The 23509-nt window shown below is 44.0% G+C and overlaps 3 protein-coding genes across 3 annotated transcripts; 2 read left to right on the top strand and 1 right to left on the bottom strand.

The window, feature by feature from the left end:
* Nucleotides 1–10673: 10673 nt before the first annotated feature.
* On the bottom strand, nucleotides 10674–13110 carry LOC111930653 (histone H2A-IV). The gene has a single exon (XM_086887676.1). The coding sequence runs from the start codon at nucleotides 13108–13110 to the stop codon at nucleotides 12721–12723; it is 390 nt and encodes a 129-aa protein (XP_086743802.1). The 3' UTR covers nucleotides 10674–12720.
* LOC111930617 (histone H1.01) lies at nucleotides 11057–12583 on the top strand. The gene has a single exon (XM_023928723.2). The coding sequence runs from the start codon at nucleotides 11057–11059 to the stop codon at nucleotides 11714–11716; it is 660 nt and encodes a 219-aa protein (XP_023784491.1). The 3' UTR covers nucleotides 11717–12583.
* Nucleotides 13111–13468: 358 nt separating the features above from the next.
* Nucleotides 13469–22910, top strand: LOC111930699 (histone H2B 1/2/3/4/6). The gene has a single exon (XM_086887677.1). The coding sequence runs from the start codon at nucleotides 13469–13471 to the stop codon at nucleotides 13847–13849; it is 381 nt and encodes a 126-aa protein (XP_086743803.1). The 3' UTR covers nucleotides 13850–22910.
* Nucleotides 22911–23509: the final 599 nt, after the last annotated feature.

Here is a 23509-nt window from a genome sequence, read left to right as displayed (position 1 = left end):
AGGTACGATATTGGCCCAGAAAGAACTTTCCTGTTAATTACTAATTTCTTCAAGTGTTATAATTATGTCTCCAGCATGCAATTCAAAGAGAACAGAATCTCAAGGCTCATGTCCTGCTCATAACACCCCTTAGTTTCTCCCCACTCTGGATCTCTGCTTATATTACTAACTTAAGAAAGAAGTTCTGCTACTACACTGTATATTTTTCTGACCTCTTCCAGGCTTATAGCTTTCTTTGTAGCTTCTACTGGTCCAAATACTAGCCTAATAGAGCTTGTGTGTCCCTTTAGTTGGAAAGGACCATAACTGGGTGACCCTGCTAACCAAGGGGAAGGTAAAAACAAAACCAAAACCTGTAGGAGACGCTTTCTGGGGACGGTCAGAGACACGGCAAAGACCTCTATAATCGAGTTAAGTGTTAGAAGTTTATTTCAGGGCGTGGGGTAGAGAGGTAGAGAGACAGAAAAAAGAGCAAGCAAGACAGAAAAAAGAGAGTGAAAAGAGAGTGAAAAAGAGAAGAGAGCCCGGAAAAAAGAGAGCAAAAGAGAGAGCAAAAAGAGAGCAAAAAAAGAGCAAAAAAAGAGAGTGAAAAGAGAGTGAAAGAGTAAAAAGAGAGCAAAAAAAGAGACCGAGCTCTTCTATACCACTACTTATATAACCTATACCTTTGAATATTCTATTCCTTAACTAACCAATCTTTCTAAGTATACTAATTTAGTAACATTTGTGTACAACCTATAGAAATCGCTATTTTTGCATATTTTTAGTTATCTCAGGGTCCTTCAGACCTTTCCTTATAAGGCTGGGATGAGGGGTCTCAGCTTGGTTTTATTGCAGGAAAGAATGTGTTCTGGCATACCAGCCCGGTTGGTTTCTTTGAATTATTCAAACCGTGCTATCATTTGTATTTCTTCCTTAGCCTTTCTGGCTACAAAGTCACATTTATAATTTCTTTCTAATTCTACCTTCCCAACATCTCCCCCGTTTTGTCTATGAATAACTAAGATATTAGATACGGTTCTACTCATTAGTTTCTGCATGCATTGGAGTATACAAGGTATAGCTATTAAAACTACAATTATCACTATACAGATTAAAACAAAAAGATAAAAACAACATGCACTTGGGTAAACGACAGAACTCCATTTTTTTTTTTCTTGAGCTGCTTCTGGTAGATCACTTTCTTCTTGAAGATTCTGCGTAGATCAGGCTTGGGCGTCTGCTTCTTGGCTCTTTTTTGCAGGGTCACTGGCTGGTGTGGAGGTTTCAGCAGACTTCGATGTGCAGTAGGGTTTCAGTGAGCTTTTGATCTCGTGCCTCTGCTTGAGCCGCGATTACTGCAGCTTGTGATGTTTGTGCTAAAAGAGCTTTTTCCAGCTTCTCTCTTAAGGTTTTCTCCAATTCAGTTGCTTGAATTGCTGCTACATGTTGTGGACTTCCTATTTTGTTACAAGCGTCTATCATTTCTGGCACTGTTGGCTTTTCTTTTCCCAGGACTTTGATCACCTTCTTACATTCGGCATTAGCATTATTTTCGATAATGTCCCGTATCATAATTGGACGGGCTATATCATCACCACACTGGCGTTCAGCAGCTTGAATTACACGATCCACAAATGTTGTGAATGGCTCAGAGGCTTCTTGGCTAATAAGGTTATAAGCTTTTTCATTTCGGTCATCTGGAGGTTCACCTGTGAGCTTTGACAGGGTGAGAGCACGCAAATCTGGATCATTACTACGTCTATAATTGTCCAATATATTTCTGAGTAGTCTCTTCCATTTCAATTTCCATAGCATAAATTGCGAATCTGTAAGGGTGATGCTAGCAAGATTTTTGCAGTCATTGGGCGTGAGAGTATGCTCTTCTAGTGTACTTTTCAGTAGTTGTTTAAAATATGGAGAGCAAATGCCACTGTCCTTTATCGCTTTTCGCAGTTCTTTTATCTCCTGGGGTGGAATAGCTGTCCATGTTCTTGGACCGCCCGCCTGCTGACTAAATAACACCGGCATTGCTAGGGGGTTTATGTTTTCTTCTTTGCAAATTTGTCTTTTGACTTCCAGCCAGTTTGTATGTTGGCTATCATCATAACATTGTTGGGAATTTATGTGTAGTGGAGCTTCGGATTTTACAATCTCACTTTGAAGTGGTAAAGTCAGGGGATTAGCTGTTGCATGCATAGAATAGTTCACTGTCTCTCCTGTATTTATTAATGCAGATAGTGAGTTAGAAATTCCCCTTTCTTTTTGTACCTTTTGTGTAGCCAGGTGTAGCGGCGGCGTTGTAGTTGTAGTGTCGGCTGACAGTAGCTGCGATAGGGGACGGTCAGGGGGCAGAACGGGGTGCTGCACTTGCGAATAAGCCTCTGGGAGCTGCGGCACGGCCGGGGGCAGGGAAGCAGGTTTTAGTTGCTCGCAGTTGTAATACGCGGGGGCATCTGACAGCGAAGCGGCAGTTCTTGGTGATATTACAGCCGGGTCTGGTAGAGGATCGGGGGGATACACAGGACTAGACGCTGGCGGGAGTAGCGCGGTGTTTTGTGACCGTGTGGAAACTTGTGGTTGACACTGCGTTTGTGTAAGTTCCGGTGCAGGGTCGGTGGTGGCCGCCCTCGTGGCAGACAGAACCGGGACCTGCTGCGGCTCGGGACCGGGTGGCCAGAGAGAAACAGCAGAAGGAGCTGAGGCGGCCGGGGTGGACCGGACAGCGGAGGCTGGAACGTCTACGGGTCGCGGCAAAACGGGAGGCGGAGAAAAATGAAACAACGAGATGTTCGAGGCAGCAGTGGTCTGTGTCGGCTCAGGGGCCGGGGTGTGACCCGCTGCTGCCGGCGGGGCTGACTCCGCGGTGACAGGAGGTAGTGGAAGAGTTAAGGAAGAGGCTGAAGTGTGGTTTTGTAACGCAGATAGAATATAGGCAGTAGCCGCAATGACGGCCGCAGGGTGCAGCGGGGGAGGAGCGGGAGATTCTCCGGTGGGGAGGAGGGGTGGTGGAGTTGAGGCGACAGCACCGACGGGGGGAGGAGCCACGATGACATCGCTGGGCGGAGGCGCAGGGGCGGAGTCAAGGGGCGGGGTCGCACCGGTGACGGGAGCGGGAGGGGCGGGGTGCACCGCGAGGGCAGAGCCGGGGGTGGGCAGCGCGGGGGTTGTGACAGCGGAGACGGGGTTTCTGGAGGGAGCGGGGAGCTCGCCGCTTGCCACACTGGGGGCGGGAACAGTATCGGGAGGGGGAGGGGGAGCAGGGGCGGGGGCCGCAGGGTCTGCCGAGGGGGATGGGATCACCGGAACAGATTGCGAAATCACGGGGGCTGGGGGGGGTGGGGAAGGGACGCGCGGAACTGCGGATGCCGGAGTCGCTGAGTTTCGGGGGGCCGGAACGGGCCTGGCCACGTTTCGGGTCTCCGTGGCCAGGGACAAACGCGTAGTAGGGACCGGATCCGACGCGACATGCACTGATGGTTGTTGCTTATTATGAAAGAGTTCTACAAGGGCTCTGCACGCTGGGACCATCTGCGCGGCTGTCATATCGCGGTGTGAGATATTATTAAAGAGTTTAATACTGACCGTGTCCCAAAAATCTCTAGTAAATACAGCTGAACGGTCAGCGTTGGGGAAGTTAAGTAGAGTCCATTCTAAAAGATCTTTTAGCTCTTGTTTCGGTAAATTATTGGACTCAGAGCGTAATAAATGTTTTAGTCGCTTATAGAGGTCTCTGTCGTGAATAGAGTAAGATTGTCCCATGATTAAAACTTGTGCGCACTAACCTCAGTACCGGAGAAAACAGCGTATCCAATCCCAGCTTCTCGTGGGGGCTGGCCAGGCTCCCCTGCTGCGGCTCCAGACGCTGCTTTTCGGGTTCCTTCACCAAGCTCCGCTTCTAGCTGTTGCTTTGCAACACTGTAGCGAGCTCAGAACCCCTTTCCAGCACAGCACCAAGCGGTGCCAGGCACCTCGCTGTGCTCCAATCCCGGGGCTGAGTCTCCCAGAGCTCCAAAAGACACCGATCCTCAGCGTCTCTGGACTCAGGAACTCCCCTTGCAACTTTAAAGAGCTTCGGCCCAACTCGCTGCTAAGCAGCGTGGTCCTTGCTCACGGTACTGGGAAGGCAGGCACGATAGATAAGTGTTAGTTACCGTCCATGAGGGTCTCTTACAGCTGAAGAAAACGATCTGCTCCTGCCTGGCTCGCCAATCTGTAGGAGACGCTTTCTGGGGACGGTCAGAGACACGGCAAAGACCTCTATAATCGAGTTAAGTGTTAGAAGTTTATTTCAGGGCGTGGGGTAGAGAGGTAGAGAGACAGAAAAAAGAGCAAGCAAGACAGAAAAAAGAGAGTGAAAAGAGAGTGAAAAAGAGAAGAGAGCCCGGAAAAAAGAGAGCAAAAGAGAGAGCAAAAAGAGAGCAAAAAAAGAGCAAAAAAAGAGAGTGAAAAGAGAGTGAAAGAGTAAAAAGAGAGCAAAAAAAGAGACCGAGCTCTTCTATACCACTACTTATATAACCTATACCTTTGAATATTCTATTCCTTAACTAACCAATCTTTCTAAGTATACTAATTTAGTAACATTTGTGTACAACCTATAGAAATCGCTATTTTTGCATATTTTTAGTTATCTCAGGGTCCTTCAGACCTTTCCTTATAAGGCTGGGATGAGGGGTCTCAGCTTGGTTTTATTGCAGGAAAGAATGTGTTCTGGCATACCAGCCCGGTTGGTTTCTTTGAATTATTCAAACCGTACTATCATTTGTATTTCTTCCTTAGCCTTTCTGGCTACAAAGTCACATTTATAATTTCTTTCTAATTCTACCTTCCCAACAAAAACCAACCCAAAAGACCCAGACAAAACTATAAACTAAAGATAAGACCATTTACCATGAAGGGAAATTAAGCACATGTGGTAAAATGAAAATAATATAAATCTAATCTCAAACAGACTTGAAGATAAAGAACCTACTTTTTTTCATTAGTGTTAAATACAAACAAAAATTCCTGTCTTCATCCACTGATGTGGCTGACAGTGATAACCCTTGAAAGCCTTTCTATGTACTCAAGCATGCCAAGACCTGTTTTCTTCCAAAGAATTAATAAAACAAGAATAGATTTCAATTTTTCTTCCGCTTAGGTTTTCCTTCTATTTCTTTTTTTTTCTTTCTTCCTTTATTTTTATCCAAGTGATTTTTTTTTTTTTTTATTAAAAAGACCATGCCTTAGATTTGGACTATTAACATTAAAATTACTCAAATGTTCCCTTTACTGATCACCAGGCCTCTTTCTCAACAGCTTTGAGTAATTTCAGCTATTAAGTTTCCTTGCACATGTCTCACTGCAGTTTGAGCAAACCCAAACCCCAGCAGGTTTCTCTTTACTTACCACCTCTATACAGCTGGATGTTTGCTGATCCCTGCTCCTAGCTGCTCAGTGCTGGCCTTCTGTGCTAGTCTTCTTAACTATGTAATTAAATGTCAGATGTTGCAAACTATTAACCCAAACAGCATACAAAAGTTAAAGCTGTTGCTTTATTCCCTATTTCAAAATCAAATCAACAAAATCCTTATGGCATTTTCAGTTCCAAGGCAGGAAAATATGTGTGCCAGAAAGAACAAGGTTTATTTTAAATACATTCATTATGGAAGCAAATCTTTTCTGGGACCAAGGCAGTTTGCAGGCAAAATAGATGAAGTACATTCTTCCTGAATGTGTCCAAACCATATATATATATACATATATATATATATATATATATATATATATAGTCTCACAGGTCTCTGAAGCCAGGTGCCTGACTTCTTCACTGTATGACAGCAGAAGTGACAAGTTGCTGACCTCATTAATACATTGCAGGGAAAATCAGGCAGCAGCCAGCACTTCCAGTGTCCCTGGCAATCCAGAGAACATACTGACCTGAGGCAGAGCTACTCTGGCACCAGACCATGGACTATAGAAGCATGAACTACAGCACAACACAAGGTGAACAAGTCTTCAAAACCTTCCTCTTCCCTTCTATGGGAAAACAGCCTATAGAATGAGCTCCCAAATGCTAACATGCAATACTCCTGCTCTATAAAGATGGCACAAACAGCCTTGTCTAGAGCCAGTGCCTGCTTCAGCTTTACACCTCTGTCAAATAACAGGAAGGCAGCACCACTTAAGGAGAGCAGCTTTGCGTGGTGTGTTTCACAGCGCTCTGGCTCTTAGCCTCCAATGTGCCTACTGTCAGTGCCTGTGAGGCAAAAAAATGAGTTGCCTGCCAACCCAAATTTACCTGGAAGGGTGTCACATCAGTGTCTGAGGTGTCAATATCCAGGAAGAGAGCAGACTGCAGACCAGTTGTGCATGCACGATGTGTCCAAGGACGCTTTGTCCCTCCATCGGCTCCAAACACGTTTCTGGCTGGAGTGGGAAGTGACATTTAGATTCATCACATTGCTCCCTCCTGCGTACCAGAAGTCACAGACAGCACTTCCACACAAGCAGGAAAGTGTGGAGGGCAGAAAATACACAGAAGTGCTGCAGTGTTGAGGGGAGGAAGAGTGAGCTCTCAGCATCACTCCGTGTGAGCTGCTCACCAGTCGGAGCAGCCTGGATTCTCTGCTGATGGAGAGGATGCTATGAAAACACAGCGTGGGGTCCCCTTTCCTTGGTGGACTTCACTACTAAATGCAGGTCAAAGTGAGACACTCTCAATTCAGGAGGAGACAATTTCTTCAGGGAGTCATAGCTGATGCAGCTTCTGTTAATTTTGCTCACTGTTCAGGGACAGTTTGTCTAAGGGCCTGAGGTGTCCCCAGTCTCCCGTTGATGACAACATTCAAACCATGCCAGGGTGGTCCAGAACACAATTTTTAAAGTGGCTTGGATTAGTTTTAGAAGACCAAATTACTCTGAGATATAAATAATTACATTCTTTGATATTTGACTGCGGACCTTTTAATTGTGTGTGAAAAAAGTAAAAAATGCATTAAGCTAATAAACACACACAGAGTAAAGAACAAAGTCCGTATGTTTTTCATCATAAGCTGCTCTCAGAAAGGTTTTGGCTCCCTGCATTTTTGCTGACTATTTTTTTTTTTTTTTGCTTTCCCAGGAAGGATTTCCTTCCCAGTGCCTCCTAACTAGATCCAGGTTTCAGACTATAGATTTTCAATTGCCAAATTACATGCCAAGGCAATGAAGAAGGGAGGATACAACAGGTGCCCCAACCCTTAACCAAGGGTACGGGGAGGAGTGTACAACATTCCAGGAAGCTGAGTCTGGGGACAGTCATCTCTTGCCCTGCCCTATTTGTACTGCTCCCTATAGATGCTCACCCATACCCTGAATTTAAAAGGCTTTATATGACCTCATGATACTTAGGGGCCCTAGAAGCAGTAGCAGCAGACACATTAGTATTATATAGGCAGAGGCTTGTTCTGCTGAGCTGCAACAAGTTTGTAGTTTGGTAGGTCTCACTTTAAAATTCCTTAGCTAAGTGTTAAAAGTTGCTAAACTGTGCTGGCTGGTTGGATCACACAAGTATTATTACATTTGAAACTCAGATGAAAGGTGATGTCACTGAGGGCAAGTAAGGCATGGGTGTAACACTGTAATAGGAGTGTAATCACGGTTGCAGGGAGCATTTATACCTTTTTCCTGTGGAACGTGTATGTGGGAATGCAGCACATAATGTAAAGGCCCTCACCTAAATCTCTCTGGAAATTGCCATCTGAAGCAAGGAGAGGGGCTCTGGTGTAACAGCTGTGCTTCCTCCAGCTGTTTAAGAATGACTGACCACAGCACTGAGCTACAGCAGGCAGAGCAGCCCAGCAGCCACATTTGTGTGGCTGGCTCTCATGCTAATGCCTCCCAACAAAATTGCTTGGGAACAGCTACTGTGCTACCTCTCCTTAACGCAGACATACCTAAATATAACCCACAGCTTATTTTCATAGGAACAAGTATTGGCAGGTCCTAAACTGCAGATGGGAACGCTTGATAATTCTCAGGTGTAGCGCCAGCCCTTGGCTGTGGTTCCTCTGCCTCCTTGCTTACGGCAGGAGGTCTTAATGATAACTGCAAAAGTTGGACAGATTTGGGTATCCAAAGGGAAGCAACTTGCAGGGAGGGCTCAGATTGCAGGTTTGTGATGAACTGTGGCCTGCTGAGGTGGCCATAAGGTGAGAAGGATTGAAGTAATTCGGATGAAGTAGACCTTACAGTGGTGCCTTCTCCAGAAGTATCTCTGGAGATCCAGATATTACTTTCCTTCTCTTATTAAATAATGAATTCTGCCTTCCTCAAGTCTCACTGGGAAAACCAAACTGCATGTAACATTCTATGTAGTCTCTTCTCAATGATATTTTTCCAAAATATCCTATATGTAAAACAGGATTATATTTCTTCTTCACTTGCTCAGCTGAAGGTAGAACCACTTCTGCCTTTTAGGTAATCTTTCCCCACATTGTTTTCTCTGCCTGAGTACATCTGTTCATTCTTTTTTAACTACCTGTTTTGACTGCAGAGCAGCTCTTTTTAAAATTGCCAAATACACCTTAACTTTCCAAAATATTGTTATTGCATGTATTTCTTTCAAACAAAGAAGAATATGTGTTCCAAGCAGCAATTCTACATCAGTAAAGTTGGTTTATCTCTTCGATGCAAAACCATAAAATAAAGAGAAAACATAGCTTCTCTGTCATTAAATTTCTGAAGTTAATTCAGGTAAGTTACTAGATTATAACTGGAGACCAGAAGCTGACATGTATATGCTTACCAGTCCTTTTTGGAAATGAGGAAAGGGTAGCAGCTGCTGGGAGAAAAGCCAGGCAGAAAACTGGGATAGTGACCATTTTAGCCACCTCAATTTTGCCACCAGCAAATGTGAATGAAGACTCTGTGAAGCCACAAATGAGAGCTGGAATATTTACATTTCTTTCAGTAAAGATTACTGAAGTGAACGCGTTCAAAATAACAAGAATAAGCAAAAAGGAAATTTTCATTTTGCTCACGGTCTGTGCTTTTCCTGTGTCTATATGCAATGAAGCCCCTAGGCAACTGCTAAATTTCATATCTTCCCAGCAATTGCTACCTTCATACACTAAGCAGCCAAATCAGTGGAAAGGTTCATTCATAGTTTTACATATAGAAAATAAAGGCTGCAAAACATTTTCCTTCCATTTGGCAGTATATGAAGGTATATCTGCAGTGCCCACATCCACTCCATTTAATCCCTGTATCTTCACCTTGTGTTACATAGTGTTGCCAAACAGGACCTTGAAAGTCACAATTTGATTAGCTCTTCTCAATTATTTTCCGGTTAAAGCAATACAGAGCTCAGGTGCAGTTTTACTGAACCTTTTTTATGGTATTTTATCATTATGGGGTGGAGGTCACAATTTTTCACTTCATTGCATTTATTCGCAATTTCACATTCCCTAAACCACAATTTTACAGCAAGCTAAATCTCTCATCTTATATATTTTAGCATTTATAAAACAGCCCTAATAAATGAAACCATGACACAAAAATAGAATTATAGCTATATACTCATGCAGTCTGAATTACTGGTTGCTAATAGGTACTTAAATACTGTATTCGGATATGTTATATCAACCAATACAAAAGGGCTTGCTGTAGTGTAGTCTTTGTGATTCTTAAACAACTACAAAAGGCAATGAATAATATACTTTTTTTTCCCAAAATCAGTTACAGATTAATGAAATATTAATCCAGAGCTCTGTTCTGTTCAGCATATTACACCATCTTCCAGCAGGTATCAGTATGGATTGAGTCCTTCCTGGTTCTTTAGGAATGACCTACGGCCTACCTCTCCCCTTGTTAAAACTCGGGTTATCACAAAGTGCTCTAGTTTCTGTCATAAAAATATTTCCTTATTCCAGTGATTGCTGTAAAATGCACATATAATAATTAGGTGGGTTTTATTTAGAGTGAGAAGAGGATTCATTATTTAGAGGCTTTAGCTAAACCTTTGTGTAGCCATATTGTGTGAGACACATTAAAAAACCCAAACAGTAACATGGTTGAAAATTCTACTACTTTTAGAGAAAATATAAAAGAAGATAACATTATTTGGGAATGAAGAGCATGATTACTAAACTGCAATGCTAGTCCTTGCAAATCTTAAATTACCAGAGATAAAGATAACTTCCATAAACAACAGAAGTTTAGGAGATTGCTTTCTTTTACAAAGCTGCAGTTTTGTAACCTAAGGTTTTAAATGACTATATACTTCGAAATAAAATGGAACACGTTAAGCAAATAGCTTGATTTACTTAATAATCGGTAGAAAAATTCGTATGGAAAACAAACAAAAAGAAAACACCCCACATAGGGCAGCAGAGTAACTTTGCCTCCCTCGTACTGAAATTCCAGGAAGACAAAATAAACCAACTGTATGTTCATAAAGCTCCAGATAATAACAAAATCGCTTATGTTTCTATAAAAAACGGAATAGGAGGTTGTACGAGACACTATTTCACTAGACTTTAGCGTTTTAGTAGGTAAAACACATGGTCAAAGGAACCGGTTCTTAATCCATATTCAGAGCTGAAAAAGGAGTTTGTGTTACTTCCTCCTCTTCAAAATCAATTTAAACTTTGGAAATAGCTTCAAATCGTCAGATTTCAACTTCGACCCCAAGAAAACCCTCTAAAGAATAAGACTGAGTCGTTGCTGTGGCATTTATGTCAAAAGGAAATTTTTAATTTGCAAGGAAAAACAAAAGTTTCTCCCTTCAGAGGTCTCTCCAGCAGCAGCACACGGGATTTATCGGCTCTCCTTTAACTCAAATCGCGTGTTTGCCGCAGGAAACTCTCCCGAACGCAAGTACCTGCTCTTCTCCCCCCTCAGCGGGGAAACCGGGCGATTTGGTGGCAGAAATTCCGAGGAAAATACACTTTTGTTAGTCCAAAGAAACACAAATCGAGCACACCGAAGGGCTCCCCGGCCGTGCAGCGGGGCGGGCTCTGCAAGCCACCAATCACCGCTCGGCTCCGCTCTAAAAATACGAGCATCTGACCCGGGCCAGCCCAATTGTGTTCCCCGCTCCGCAGAGGAAGTCGCGATGTCCGAGACCGCTCCCACCGCCGCCCCCGATGCGCCCGCGCCGGGCGCCAAGGCCGCCGCCAAGAAGCCGAAGAAGGCGGCGAGCGGCTCCAAAGGCCGCAAGCCCGCGGGGCCCAGCGTCACCGAGCTCATCACCAAGGCCGTGTCCGCCTCCAAGGAGCGCAAGGGGCTCTCCCTCGCCGCGCTCAAGAAGGCGCTGGCCGCCGGCGGCTACGATGTGGAGAAGAACAACAGCCGCATCAAGCTGGGGCTCAAGAGCCTCGTCAGCAAGGGCACCCTGGTGCAGACCAAGGGCACCGGCGCCTCCGGCTCTTTTCGTCTCAACAAGAAGCCGGGAGAAGTGAAGGAAAAAGCCCCCAGGAAGAGAACAGCTGCGGCCAAGCCCAAGAAGCCGGCGGCTAAGAAGCCCGCCAGCGCTGCCAAGAAGCCCAAGAAGGCGGCGGCGGTGAAGAAGAGCCCCAAGAAGGCGAAGAAGCCGGCGGCTGCAGCTGCCAAGAAAGCGGCCAAGAGCCCCAAGAAAGCCGCAAAGGCAGGCCGCCCCAAGAAGGCAGCGAAGAGCCCGGCTAAGGCGAAGGCGGTGAAGCCCAAAGCGGCCAAGCCCAAGGCGGCCAAACCCAAAGCGGCCAAGGCAAAGAAGGCGGCGCCCAAAAAGAAGTAAATTGTACCGGGAGAGTTTTGTTCTACATACTTTGTTATCCAACGGCTCTTTTAAGAGCCACCCACACTTTCCCTAAAGGAGCTGATGCACCGAGGTCGTCCGTAACCTGCAGCAAGGGTCCACCAATTCGTAAGTCGTCAAGAGGTCAATTGTGTCTTGTGTTTTTTGTTCCCTAGGATTACCGAAAGAGAGCCTAAAGAACGCGGTAGAGCGCGGCGGCTTTAGGGAAGTGTAGACTTTTGTCTTTCCTCCGGGTGATTACTTTGACTACCGAGAAACGATGTTTTTGTAATGATTTGATATAAAAAAAAATCGGATGTATGTTTTTTTTTTTTTTAAATATATATTTTATAACAAAATAATGCAATTGCCAGGCACGCTACTACTGAGCCATGTCTAATCTATTGAATTATTTCTTATAAAGTATCTCCGTAAATGCCTTTGTCTGTTTGGGGGGGAGGAAGGGAGGGTTTCTTTACTGACACAGAAATAGCCCTGATCTCTGCCAATCCTTTTGTTCCCGATGAGAAAGAGCTTTAAGTGTTGAAAAAGCCCGCCCTGCTCAAGGATTGGCCAGCGGAAATCCCGGCCCGCTGCCCTTCCCCCTCCCTTCCCCGAAGACGATCACGCCTCTTACCGCTGGAACTGTGTCAGCCACTCGGAGAAGAAAGAGGCGGACAAGGGGGGAGGGACAGGAACTCTAAAGGAACAGTGTCCCCTGTGTTCTCCCAAAGAACTTAAAGGAAAATATCTCATACCTGGAATAACTTGCATGGGGAGAAGGACGTTTTGGCACGACTTTTGTTAACGAAAATATGGAAAACGTCGCTACTATATCCAACCAAAAATAAAAAATAAGTTAAAACACGGGTTGAGTAGTTAATACAAAAGGGTTTGCGCGCTGTCATTTAGATAACTCAGCTCTCTTAGGACCTTGTGGGTGGCTCTGAAAAGAGCCTTTGGGTTTCTCTGGATGAAGGTCTGCAGCCTTTATTCTTCGGTGCTCACTTGGCTTTCGCCTTGTGGCTGTCGGTCTTCTTGGGCAGCAGCACGGCCTGGATGTTGGGCAGCACGCCGCCCTGCGCGATGGTCACCTTGCCCAGCAGCTTGTTGAGCTCCTCGTCGTTGCGGATGGCGAGCTGCAGGTGGCGGGGGATGATGCGCGTCTTCTTGTTGTCGCGGGCCGCGTTGCCCGCCAGCTCCAGGATCTCGGCCGTCAGGTACTCCAGCACGGCCGCCAGGTACACCGGGGCGCCGGCGCCCACGCGCTCCGCGTAGTTGCCCTTGCGCAGCAGCCGGTGCACGCGGCCCACGGGGAACTGCAGCCCGGCCCGCGACGAGCGCGACTTGGCCTTGGCGCGCGCCTTCCCGCCCTGCTTCCCGCGCCCGGACATCTCGCCTCGCTCGCTCACTCCCCGCGGACAAGAACGCACAGCACAGCACAGCAGAGCAGGCACTCGGCGCTCCCCAGATCGGCTCTCGCTTTACTATCTCGTCCCTTCGCTGATAGGCTGAGAAGTAGGTCTTGCACAGGGAGCCAATGAGAAGGCGAATCCAATTCTGACCAATCAGACGCGACTGCTTGGGAGCGATGACATCTTTTTCTGGTTGACCAATGAGGGTGCGCGCGGTCAATGCCGCTCATTTGCATAGAGCAGCTATAAATAAGTGGCGCACAGCCGCGCTCCTCACTTCGCCTCTGGGTTGATCTCCGAGCACTTCCGTGGTTCCGGGAGTCAAACCATTGCTGCCATGCCCGAGCCGGCCAAGTCCGCCCCCGCGCCCAAGAAGGGCTCCAAGAAGGCGGTGACCAAGACGCAGAAGAAAGGCGACAAGAAGCGCAAGAAGAGCCGCAAGGAGAGCTACTCCATCTACGTGTACAAGGTGCTGAAGCAGGTGCACCCCGACACGGGCATCTCGTCCAAGGCCATGGGCATCATGAACTCCTTCGTCAATGACATCTTCGAGCGCATCGCCGGCGAGGCGTCGCGCCTGGCGCACTACAACAAGCGCTCCACCATCACGTCGCGGGAGATCCAGACGGCCGTGCGGCTGCTGCTGCCCGGCGAGCTGGCCAAGCACGCCGTGTCCGAGGGCACCAAGGCTGTCACCAAGTACACCAGCTCCAAGTAAACGCCTGCTCAAAATACCATTTAACCCAAAGGCTCTTTTAAGAGCCAGCCACTTTTTCAATAAAAGAGCTGTACAGTCAAGTAAGAAACCTTAGAGTTACTTTGCAATCCTTAACTTAAACGGTTTTTTTGTTTGGCGTTTTAGTTTTTCATAGTTTTTTGGGTTTTACAGGCTGTAATTATTTTGTTAAAATTTTTATATCTGTAAATGGTTTTATATTGCTGGGAGTATTTCGTTCTTTTTTAAGGTGGTGCTTTCCTTAATTTATGGTTTTCAGAATTTTCAATAACGTTATATGTGAACAAAACCTTACTATTGCAGGTCTCAGTATTGCATGTGTTGATGCAGATATATTTACAATACAGATATTGTTTAATATTTTCATCAATATCAGGGTCTTCAGGGAATTAGCAGATGTATTGCGTTGTAACCGAAGGATAGAAATCTTTCTGGAATTTTTTAGTAAGGAGTGAATTGAAGTTAATAATGGATACTCATCCATTAATAAACAACATTGCTATAGTAAGATCTACCACTTGATGGCGCTCAGCCTCTGTGGTTTTTGGGGTTGGGGTTATTTTTTAGCAGGCGAGATGAGTACAGCACACTATAAAATAAAAGAATTTATGTAGCGACAAGTGACATTTACCTTAACCTCTTGAAAATCGCCCTGTGATAAATATAACTTAGAAGTACTTTCTAACATCTCCTTTATCTTTCCCATTTGTCTTTATAATTCTATTGTAAAAGTGATTTTTTTACAGTGACTTGCCTAGCTTCTCCCCATGACTGCTTTAAGTTCTCCTTGCAAATAAGAAAACATGTGAAGATTAATATTTTATTTTTTTTTTACTTATCTTTTTCTGCATTTATCTGTCACTAGTTGTAGTAAAACCATTAAATACTAAGAAACTAGACCCTCTAGCCTGACTTTGTAAGCTACCAGACTTTATTACATAGCTACTAATTAGGCTCAAACTGAAGGCTGAGTCACTCCCTGTCATTCTCGGATATTCTTGGATATTTACATACCACCATAGATGCAGATCAAAGCCATTATCAGTTTCAAACTGCATCTGAATAATCCTAAATTTCCACTATATATTGTGAACTTCTGAAAATACCTAATTCGTAGAGGGACCACAGTGTTGCTGTGGCAGCAGACGTGACACAAAGCAGATCCATAAGAAACTTCATCCAAGCCTTTATTGTGCCTGCACACAGCGTTTTCATCCCCTTCTCACCCCATAGTGCACCCCATTCCATTGGCCATCACCACACCACCCCTCAAGTCCATTGGTGGAATCACTGTTTTGAGAAAATATGCCCAAAAATCCAAAATACAGATAGATCTTGTTTTTCCATGGTTTCTCGAAGCACAGATGTTCTTTGTTTTCCTCTACCTTTGTCTTCTTTCTCCTCACAGACACACAGGAATCCTGTTGGCTTCTTCTTTCTGTTAACTCTTTCATCTGACCTTCAGCCACAGTTCCCTATTTTCTTTGTATTTGAGCAGCAAACACAGCTGCCAAGGATTTCTGCAGAGCCCTTTGCAGAAATCCAGGCAAACAAGGGAGATACAAAACAACAATTATAATCACCAGCAAAATTGACAATCCAATTCTTAACCATGCTTTTAACCATACAGTGATGGCCCACCCTACAAAGAAACTACTTAACTATTCCCATTATTCATCCACCCATAAGTGAATAATTCTTTCTTTAAAATCTAAACCACTCCTGTGATTTAATTTGTTACAACCTGATAAATTCACAAACACAACTTATCCTGATGTATGGTCTCAGCCAGTGTCATCCACATGTTCTGCTTTGACTGTAGGACCATCCATCCTGTTCATTTTTGCACGCTCTAGGTAAGGCTTGATACAGAGAGCAGGAACCCAACCAGGGCCATTGTCTCTCAAAACACAAACATATCCCCTTCCCCAAGTTATTAATTCCATGGGACCAGACCACACTCCAGTAAGTAAATCTTTAACCCACACCTTAGTATTTCTACCAAGGTCTGATTGTTTAGAATTCAGAGAGGAAAAATGATAGAAAATAGGAGACAACTGTGAATCAGGCAAGGGACTTTAAAAATTTAAGACATAAACTGCCTTATCTAATCTCACTTGAGGGGGTTCCTGTTGCATTCCCCCTTTCTGTTTTTCATTTTGGAGCTTAAGAACGCCATGTGCTGTTTCAGTGATTGCTTGGCCCATAGAGGCATGGGGGATACCTGTAGAATGATCAATGCCCCAAATACAGAAAACCATTTGCAGCTTTTGAGAAGCATAGGCTGGGCCATTATCTGTCTTTATGTGTGATGGAGCTCCTGAAATAGAAAAAGCATGACAAAAATGATGAATAGCATCACAAGCTGCTTCTCCTGTAAATGCTAATGCAACCATTGCATGAAAGTGTCAACTGTGACATAAACATACTTAAAATGACCAAATTCAGGTATTCTGGTAACTCATTGCAGCATTTACCTGTCGCAAATCATGCAAAAGTTTCCATTTCCCTGATTTATTTTATTTATTATTTATGAAAAGAAAGGGGGTATTCCATGGGCTGAATGATTTTTCAGTATGTGCAGCTTGCAGCTGCTCTGCTACCAATTCTTGCAGGGCAGCAAGCTTTTCAATAGTGAGGTGCCACTGACTGACCCAGACAGACCATGTCAGGGCCTGGATGTTTAAGGCCCTGCATCCCAGTGGCCCCTGCTAAAAATCCGTAGTGATTTTGACACCCCACTGAGATAAGCAATCTCCCCCCCCCAAATTATATTGGGAACAAACAACATAAGGCCTGATGTTAGGCTTGTTGGCCATCAGGGTGTTTTACATTTATCTCAATGGCAGACAGAGCACCTGCAGTTGAACCACCCCGTTCAATAATTCCAGAACCCTTTTGTGTAAGAGGCCACGTCTGAGGCCAGTAAAGCTGCAATATTATAGTTACATCTGCTCCTGTGTCAATCAAACCTGTTATTGTTATAGTCTCTGCATGATGTCCCTTGGCTGTGATGACACATGTTCTTTCCAGACATTTCTCTGTCACTTTCTGAGTCCAAAATACTCGAGGTGCTCCTGTAGATCCAAAACCTCCTGTGCCACCACTCCGGTTCACTGTATTTGGAACACAACTCACAAAGGCATCAAGTTGAGCAATGCAAGTACCTTTCAGAATGATAACAGGGGGTTCACTAACAGATACCATAGCATGAATTTGTCCCAGGTAATCAGCATCAATAATCTCTAAACGTACATAAATACCTTTAATAATACTGCTTGATCTCCCTATCAGAAAAGCACTCAGCCTGTGTCCTATGGGACTATAGGCATCAAGAGGAACTTTGTATATTTGTTTTATTGCAATAGCTACTGTGTACATGGTGAGTATATCTATGTATTTACCTCTGTGGAGCCCCTTATGACCCCTGAATAGTTTCCACAAATTGACAGCTTTTCAGTTCTGGGAGAGCTTGTGGTTGTTGGCGTATTTGTCCCCACACCCTGCTTTGTGCTCTTCTTCCAGTTTCCCTGCAACAGCTTTCTGTTTGCATTGTTTAGTGTAGTGTCCAGATTTACCACAGCGATTGCAAATAGTCTTACAGCTCAAATTTGTTTTAGCTTTCATCTTTTGCTCATTATTTTTTGGGCATTGTGCCATTCCCCGTCCTTGCTCTTCGGGAGTAAAACATTTCTGTTTTGGAGGTGCCAGCTCCATTGCTTTAATTAGAGCACTGATGCCTATTTGTTGAACCTGTGCCAAAACCAAAGGATCCCACTGGGCCTGTAACTGTGGGTCATCAAAAGGCCCAGTGCCCATCAAGGCATCAGCTCCCACCCCATGACAGGGGTGTTGCTGTGGGAGCTTCATATTGTTTAAGGCAGCACTCTCAACTAACTCCCTCCACATATCTTGAAATATATCATACAGTACAGGTTCAAACAAAATCATAGCAAGGTGTCTTATATCACGTGGAGCAAGCCTATAAACATTAATAACATGAACCAATTGCATTACCTCAGGAGAATTAACACCAAATTGGGTGACCTTTGACAGAAGGGATTGAACAAATCCCCAGGAAAATGCTTTATGTGTATAATTCTGTCCTGTGTTAGGAATTGCTCTGGGAGCAGGAAAGGCTGTGTGATCATTACTAACAACATCTGTACCAGCGCTCGGCGCATTGGTCGTTGCTGGCAGACCTAGTTTTTCTATTAAGTCCCCATCACACATCTCCATTGCCTTTTCCTTGACAGATTGCCAAAACTGGGCAGGGTTGAGCGGCATCACAGACACTTCACAAGAAGGTAAAGTCCAGGGAGCAGCAAGCTTAGATCTACTATAAGATTTATGAGAAGCAGATCCACGCTTCTGACCAGAGTTTCTCATCTCTGGCAATTCATCATCTTCTCTGCTAGAATCAGGTAATGGAGGAGAGACTCTCAACAGCTCTGCTCCTTCATCTGACCTAGAAGAAAGCGGGGGGGCAGACGGCTGGGCTTGTGTCTCTCTCAAGGTCAGCTCTGCTAAGTGCCAGGCAGGAGGAAGGTGTTTGCGCCTCGCGTTTAACTCCTGCTGTGCAGGAGAAGGATACACTGGTTGTACGCGGTCTCTCGGAGACAAATATCGGGGGGTATTGCTCCATGACCTCTCGGTCCCCCCATCAGCAGAGCCTGATGAAGCCCCCACGGAAGCGACTCCCGCAGGCTGTCCCCCAGGGAGGGGCACAGCACCAGACTGAATCTCAGCCATCTGTTGTTGCCCACCAGCTCCCGTGCCTTGCCCTGGTTCTCGTTCCACCTTCTGCTTCATCCTCCGCTCTCTTAAAACATCATAAAGCTGTCTCCACGTCGTAGCTAAATTTACAGCTGCTTTGTCCCCTTGCGAGATCACATCCCACAGTCTGTCCCCAACGGCTTTCCACTGTCTAAGGGAAAAAGCTGTATTTACATCAGTGCACAAATTTTGGGATTTAGCCCATAGTAACATGCTACGAAGAGCATCATCTGTAATTTTAATACCTTTGCTTTGAAGCAAAGCTTTCCATGCAGACAAAACTGTGCTCTCTTCTCTTGATAAGTTCGAGCCCATTTTCCTCTAACCGATGGCTCACCTGGTAAATATGCCAGATGCCAGAGGCCTCACTGGTCTGTGCTCCCCGTGGCTCACCTGGAGTTCCAACTCTGGATGCCAAATTCTCTGGGTCCGGAGCCCTTTGGCTGCTCCCCTCGCCGCTCTCTGGGTCCTGCAGGGCTCTGCTCCCCCCGTCCGTCCCCACGGGTCTGTTGTGCTTCACGTCACCAGACACCGCTGTTGGAGCAGACGTGACACAAAGCAGATCCATAAGAATCTTCATCCAGCCATTATTGTGCCTGCACACAGCGTTTTTATCCCCTTCTCACCCAATAGTGCACACCATTCCATTGGCCATCACCACACCACCCCTCAACTCCATTGGTGGAAGCACTGTTTTGAGAAAATATCCCCAAAAATCCAAAATACAGACCTTGTTTTTCCATGGTGTTCCTCGCAGCACAGATGTTCCTTGTTTTCCTCTACCTTTATCTTCTTTCTCTTCTTCTCACAGACACACAGGAATCCTGCTGGCTTCTTCTTTCTGTTAACTCTTTCATCTCACCCTCAGCCTGCTGTGGGCCCTCTCCACACCACAGAATCACAAAAGCAAACTTTCTAGTATTGACTTGCATATTCTTTGGTAGTACAGGTAATGAGACAGGCACCAGGTCTCATAAATCTGTCACCTATTACCTAATAAATGTTCATTTCAGTTTGAAGTGTTATGGGGACTTCTCAGATTGGATTCAACATATCCAGTAGGAAGAGGCATTCTCCAAATGTAACTGGAATAGGGAAATGGTGTTTTGCTTGAAATGATGTTTTGAAATGAAGCTTGAAATGGTGTTTTGCTATCTCTCCAAGTGCTTAAGTGCAAACTCTGAAACACAGGTTGCTTATTCTTAGTGTCTGTGTATGTCTAATATCTTAAAAGATTAATGAACCATTGTATATTCCAGTCTCTAGGCTTTTTCAAGTTTTCCTGGGTCACTAGAAAAGCACAAAGAAGTGCTCATATTTTGACAATTGAATATGGTCACCAGAAGAATTTTTCTGTGGCTATTCTGTAAAATCAGTTGTGTAAAACTACCCCAGTGGAAACTACAGCTATCATGGGAAAGCCCTGCTGCCTGATTTAAAGTTTGAGCTCAGTGATGCCTTTTGGCCTCCCAGCTCATAAGTGTTGGTTTTGCCTTTCCTATGTTTGTGTGCTCCATGCTGCACCCTTCATTAGAAGCTGTCACAGAAATTTAGAGGATTTTTTTAATAGATTGTTTCAGTGTGTGAAATTACTACTAGGCCTATGAAACCCTTTCCTAAAGAGAAAACAAAATGTTGCTGATTGCTTCTTTTAATTTCAGTATGAATGATAAGGCAATATTAGGGGGCTACAATGTGGTCATAGCATTTGACATTAGATCTGATTGTAACATAATTCATTTTTCTAACAGGGCTGAGCACAAAGCCCCTGAACTCACAAAGAGCTACTACCATGGAGAAATTTTGAACTTGTTTTCACCAGAGGTAAAAGTAGTAGGATTTAAAGCTCAGCAAAAACAACAAATCTTAAAAATTTCATACCACTATAGGATGAATATTCAAAACCACTAGTGCAACTACTGTGAGTATAAAATCATATGACAGCTTATTATTCCATAATCCATGTTCTTTACTGTTCTTTCCTATTTATTTCAGAGCAGTCCTCTTTGTAAAGACACCCTACCCAGATGACATCACCCAGCACCAGTAACAGGGCATGATGTTCAAATACAACACCCTGGTAGAGCAGGTATTATTGCTGCTGCCACCAAAACATGAAGGAACTAAGCAGATGCCCCCTCTAACAATTTTCCTGCCCTAGGTTCCTCTTGGAAGATCAGTTTCCAATTCACTGAGTAAATAGTTTCTTTATCCAGTATGCAGAGGAGATAGAGCTGAGTGCCTTCAAAGAGGAACCCCCTATAGCAGATTGCAACCCAAATTATGTCTGTGACACCCATCACCCAATCCCCAAATCCAATAATTTAATTCTTGATGGTGGTCCCTTGACATCATATTGAGTTTTTTGGTCACAAGGCTGGCCTCCTCCTGAAGTTATCTCATTTTTTGGGTTTGGTCCCCTGGCCCAGCTTTATTCTGCTTCTGTCTTGCCAGTTTCAACTTGTTCTGTGTTTGTGACATTATTTTAATCAAAAAATTTACACTGCCATCAGCTCATGTGCCCTAGGGCTCCAACTTGTTGATCATCCAATGCAAAGTTATTAATCCAAACAATTCTCAGAACTGAGAAGTGCTTGAAAGCACAATCTATAAACAGGCCCTTCATACTGTCTTTTAATCTACCCTCCATGTTTACCTTCAAAGCACCACTTGATTCACAACATCTGAAATATGGGGAATATTCACACCTGGTAATACAAACATTTTTGTCAAAACTTCTTTTATTTTATCAGCAACTTTTTGCGTCTCAAATGATCAAAGTGACATTAATCTTGTAGTAAATAACCAGGAAAAAAAAGAGAATACTTAAGAACAATATAACCAGTTACAAAATTTTGCCCTATTTCATTTTTACTAGAAAAAGAAAGTCAATATCACTCCTGGGAGAACATATTTCTCCTCTAGACAAACATCCCCACAGTAAAATTTATATTCATTCATTATGTTTAAATAAGAAAACACCCTCTCTTTTTATTTCTGTGATAGTGAAATACACCATCTGGGGAAACCTGTATCTGTATTCTCTAGCTAACTCACTGAACAGTGTATCAGAAATGAGAAATAGATGCCAAACACCTGGATCAAAAGGTGAAATCACAGACTCTCTTTAGCAATTTTCTGCTGAAGTTTTGTGGGATTTTTGAGGGTTTTTGGTTTTGGCGGGGTTTTGTTTGGTTTTTTTTTAATGCTTGTTTTGTTTTTATTAATGAAGTAAAGCAATATCTGCTCTCAAACCTGAAATAATTTATTTTAATGGCCACAGAATATAATTACCAGACACCCAAAAGAAAATATTTCAGTGTTAGTTTCTCAGAGGCTTTCTTTCCCATTTTAAATAGGAAATGTTATATTTGAAAACAATTACAGTTGCATGAGAAAGCATTAACTGCAGCTAGGGAAAAATATTTGGTGTTACACACACCTTGATGTAATGTTTTTGGCCAGTGGTGAAAATCTGCCCGGGTTGGATAGTAAAAGAAAGAAATTGAGACTTCATGTTCCTAAACTCGGTCTAAGGATTGTGCCACTCACAGAACAACACAGCTCAAGACATGACACAAATCTCACTGGAGGAGAGGGCTGAAGGTAGATGGGAATGCAGCTGGGAACTTCTCCTTTCCCAGCTCACACACCTATGGGGAAGAAGAATCATTACAGGGAGCAGAGACAGCTTTTTCCTCAGGGACTGGGGTCACAGAGCTAGAGGCCTATGTAGGTGGAAAGGGTGTTTTCAGTTAGATTTCCTTCATGGCTACAAAGAACCAAATTATTTGACTGCAGTGCTATCGAAGAGGTTGTTCCAAAAGCACTCCTTGTCAAAAACGATAGAAGGTATTTTTCAAATAACTTCATACTTTCATTTTTAACACTGAAAATCTCAGGAAGCAATTCTGAACATTATGGATTTTACAACTAGAAAATAAGTAGATTGAAAAGAGTTACAGAACAGATCAGAATTTAATCCCACATAAAATCCACAGCCTTTTTGTGCTTGTACTCCTAGTTATTTTACATAAGGATTTTTTTACTTGCAAAAGTCATAGGAAAATGGAAGAAATAATTCCTGAAAGAAGAAGAGAGCACACATAGAGTGTTACATCTGAAATGTGAACTTCAAACAGATGAAAGGACATTAACCTCCTTTTGTGCAGTATCAGAAGAAATGCACACATCTCTGGTATTCAGCCTCTTCTCCTTTTGTGGCAAATAGCAGCCACTGCAACAATAAACAATCTGAACACTCCACATGTTCAAGTTTTGGTTGTTTTTGTTTTTTTTCCTTATGCTCTAGGGACACAGCAAGGTTATTCCAATTAGAAAAGAGGACAAAAAATGCCATGAGAATGGCATAACTCCAATCTTTCAACACATCAAAAACCATCTTTAAACAGAGATGCCTCAGCCTGTGCTCCAAGCAGCAGCAGACTGGACCGACTGCATCACAGGCAGACCTGGGTGCCCAGACAGCTGAGCCGGCTCAGCATGCCAAATTTATCCAAGTCTGTTCTACTCGACATTCAGGGGCTTCTGAAATCACTGTTAGAACCCCCATGAAAGAAGTGAAAAGGTCACATTTCACAGGCATATGCAGCTGCTGGAGTTTTAGCCTTAAGTGATACTTACATGTCATGAAAAGCCTCATAAGATGTGTATGTGTTGTACTTCAGATTTACCACAGCAGCTCACGTTTCTCAGCAGGAAATGGCATGGGATAAAGAACAAGGGGAAACACCAGGAAACTGAAAAGGAGCTGGGATTAATTTACAGCTTTTGTCTGAACTGAATGTCTACTTTTCTGCTTCACCCTACAACCCTGACAACGGTAAAGTAAAAAATACTTTAACT

Source organism: Cyanistes caeruleus, chromosome 4 (assembly GCF_971803275.1).
Source record: "Cyanistes caeruleus chromosome 4, bCyaCae1.hap1.1, whole genome shotgun sequence".
NCBI lineage: Eukaryota > Metazoa > Chordata > Aves > Passeriformes > Paridae > Cyanistes > Cyanistes caeruleus.
Note: the sequence above shows the minus strand (reverse complement) of the source record. Positions and strands in the feature narration are given on the sequence as shown.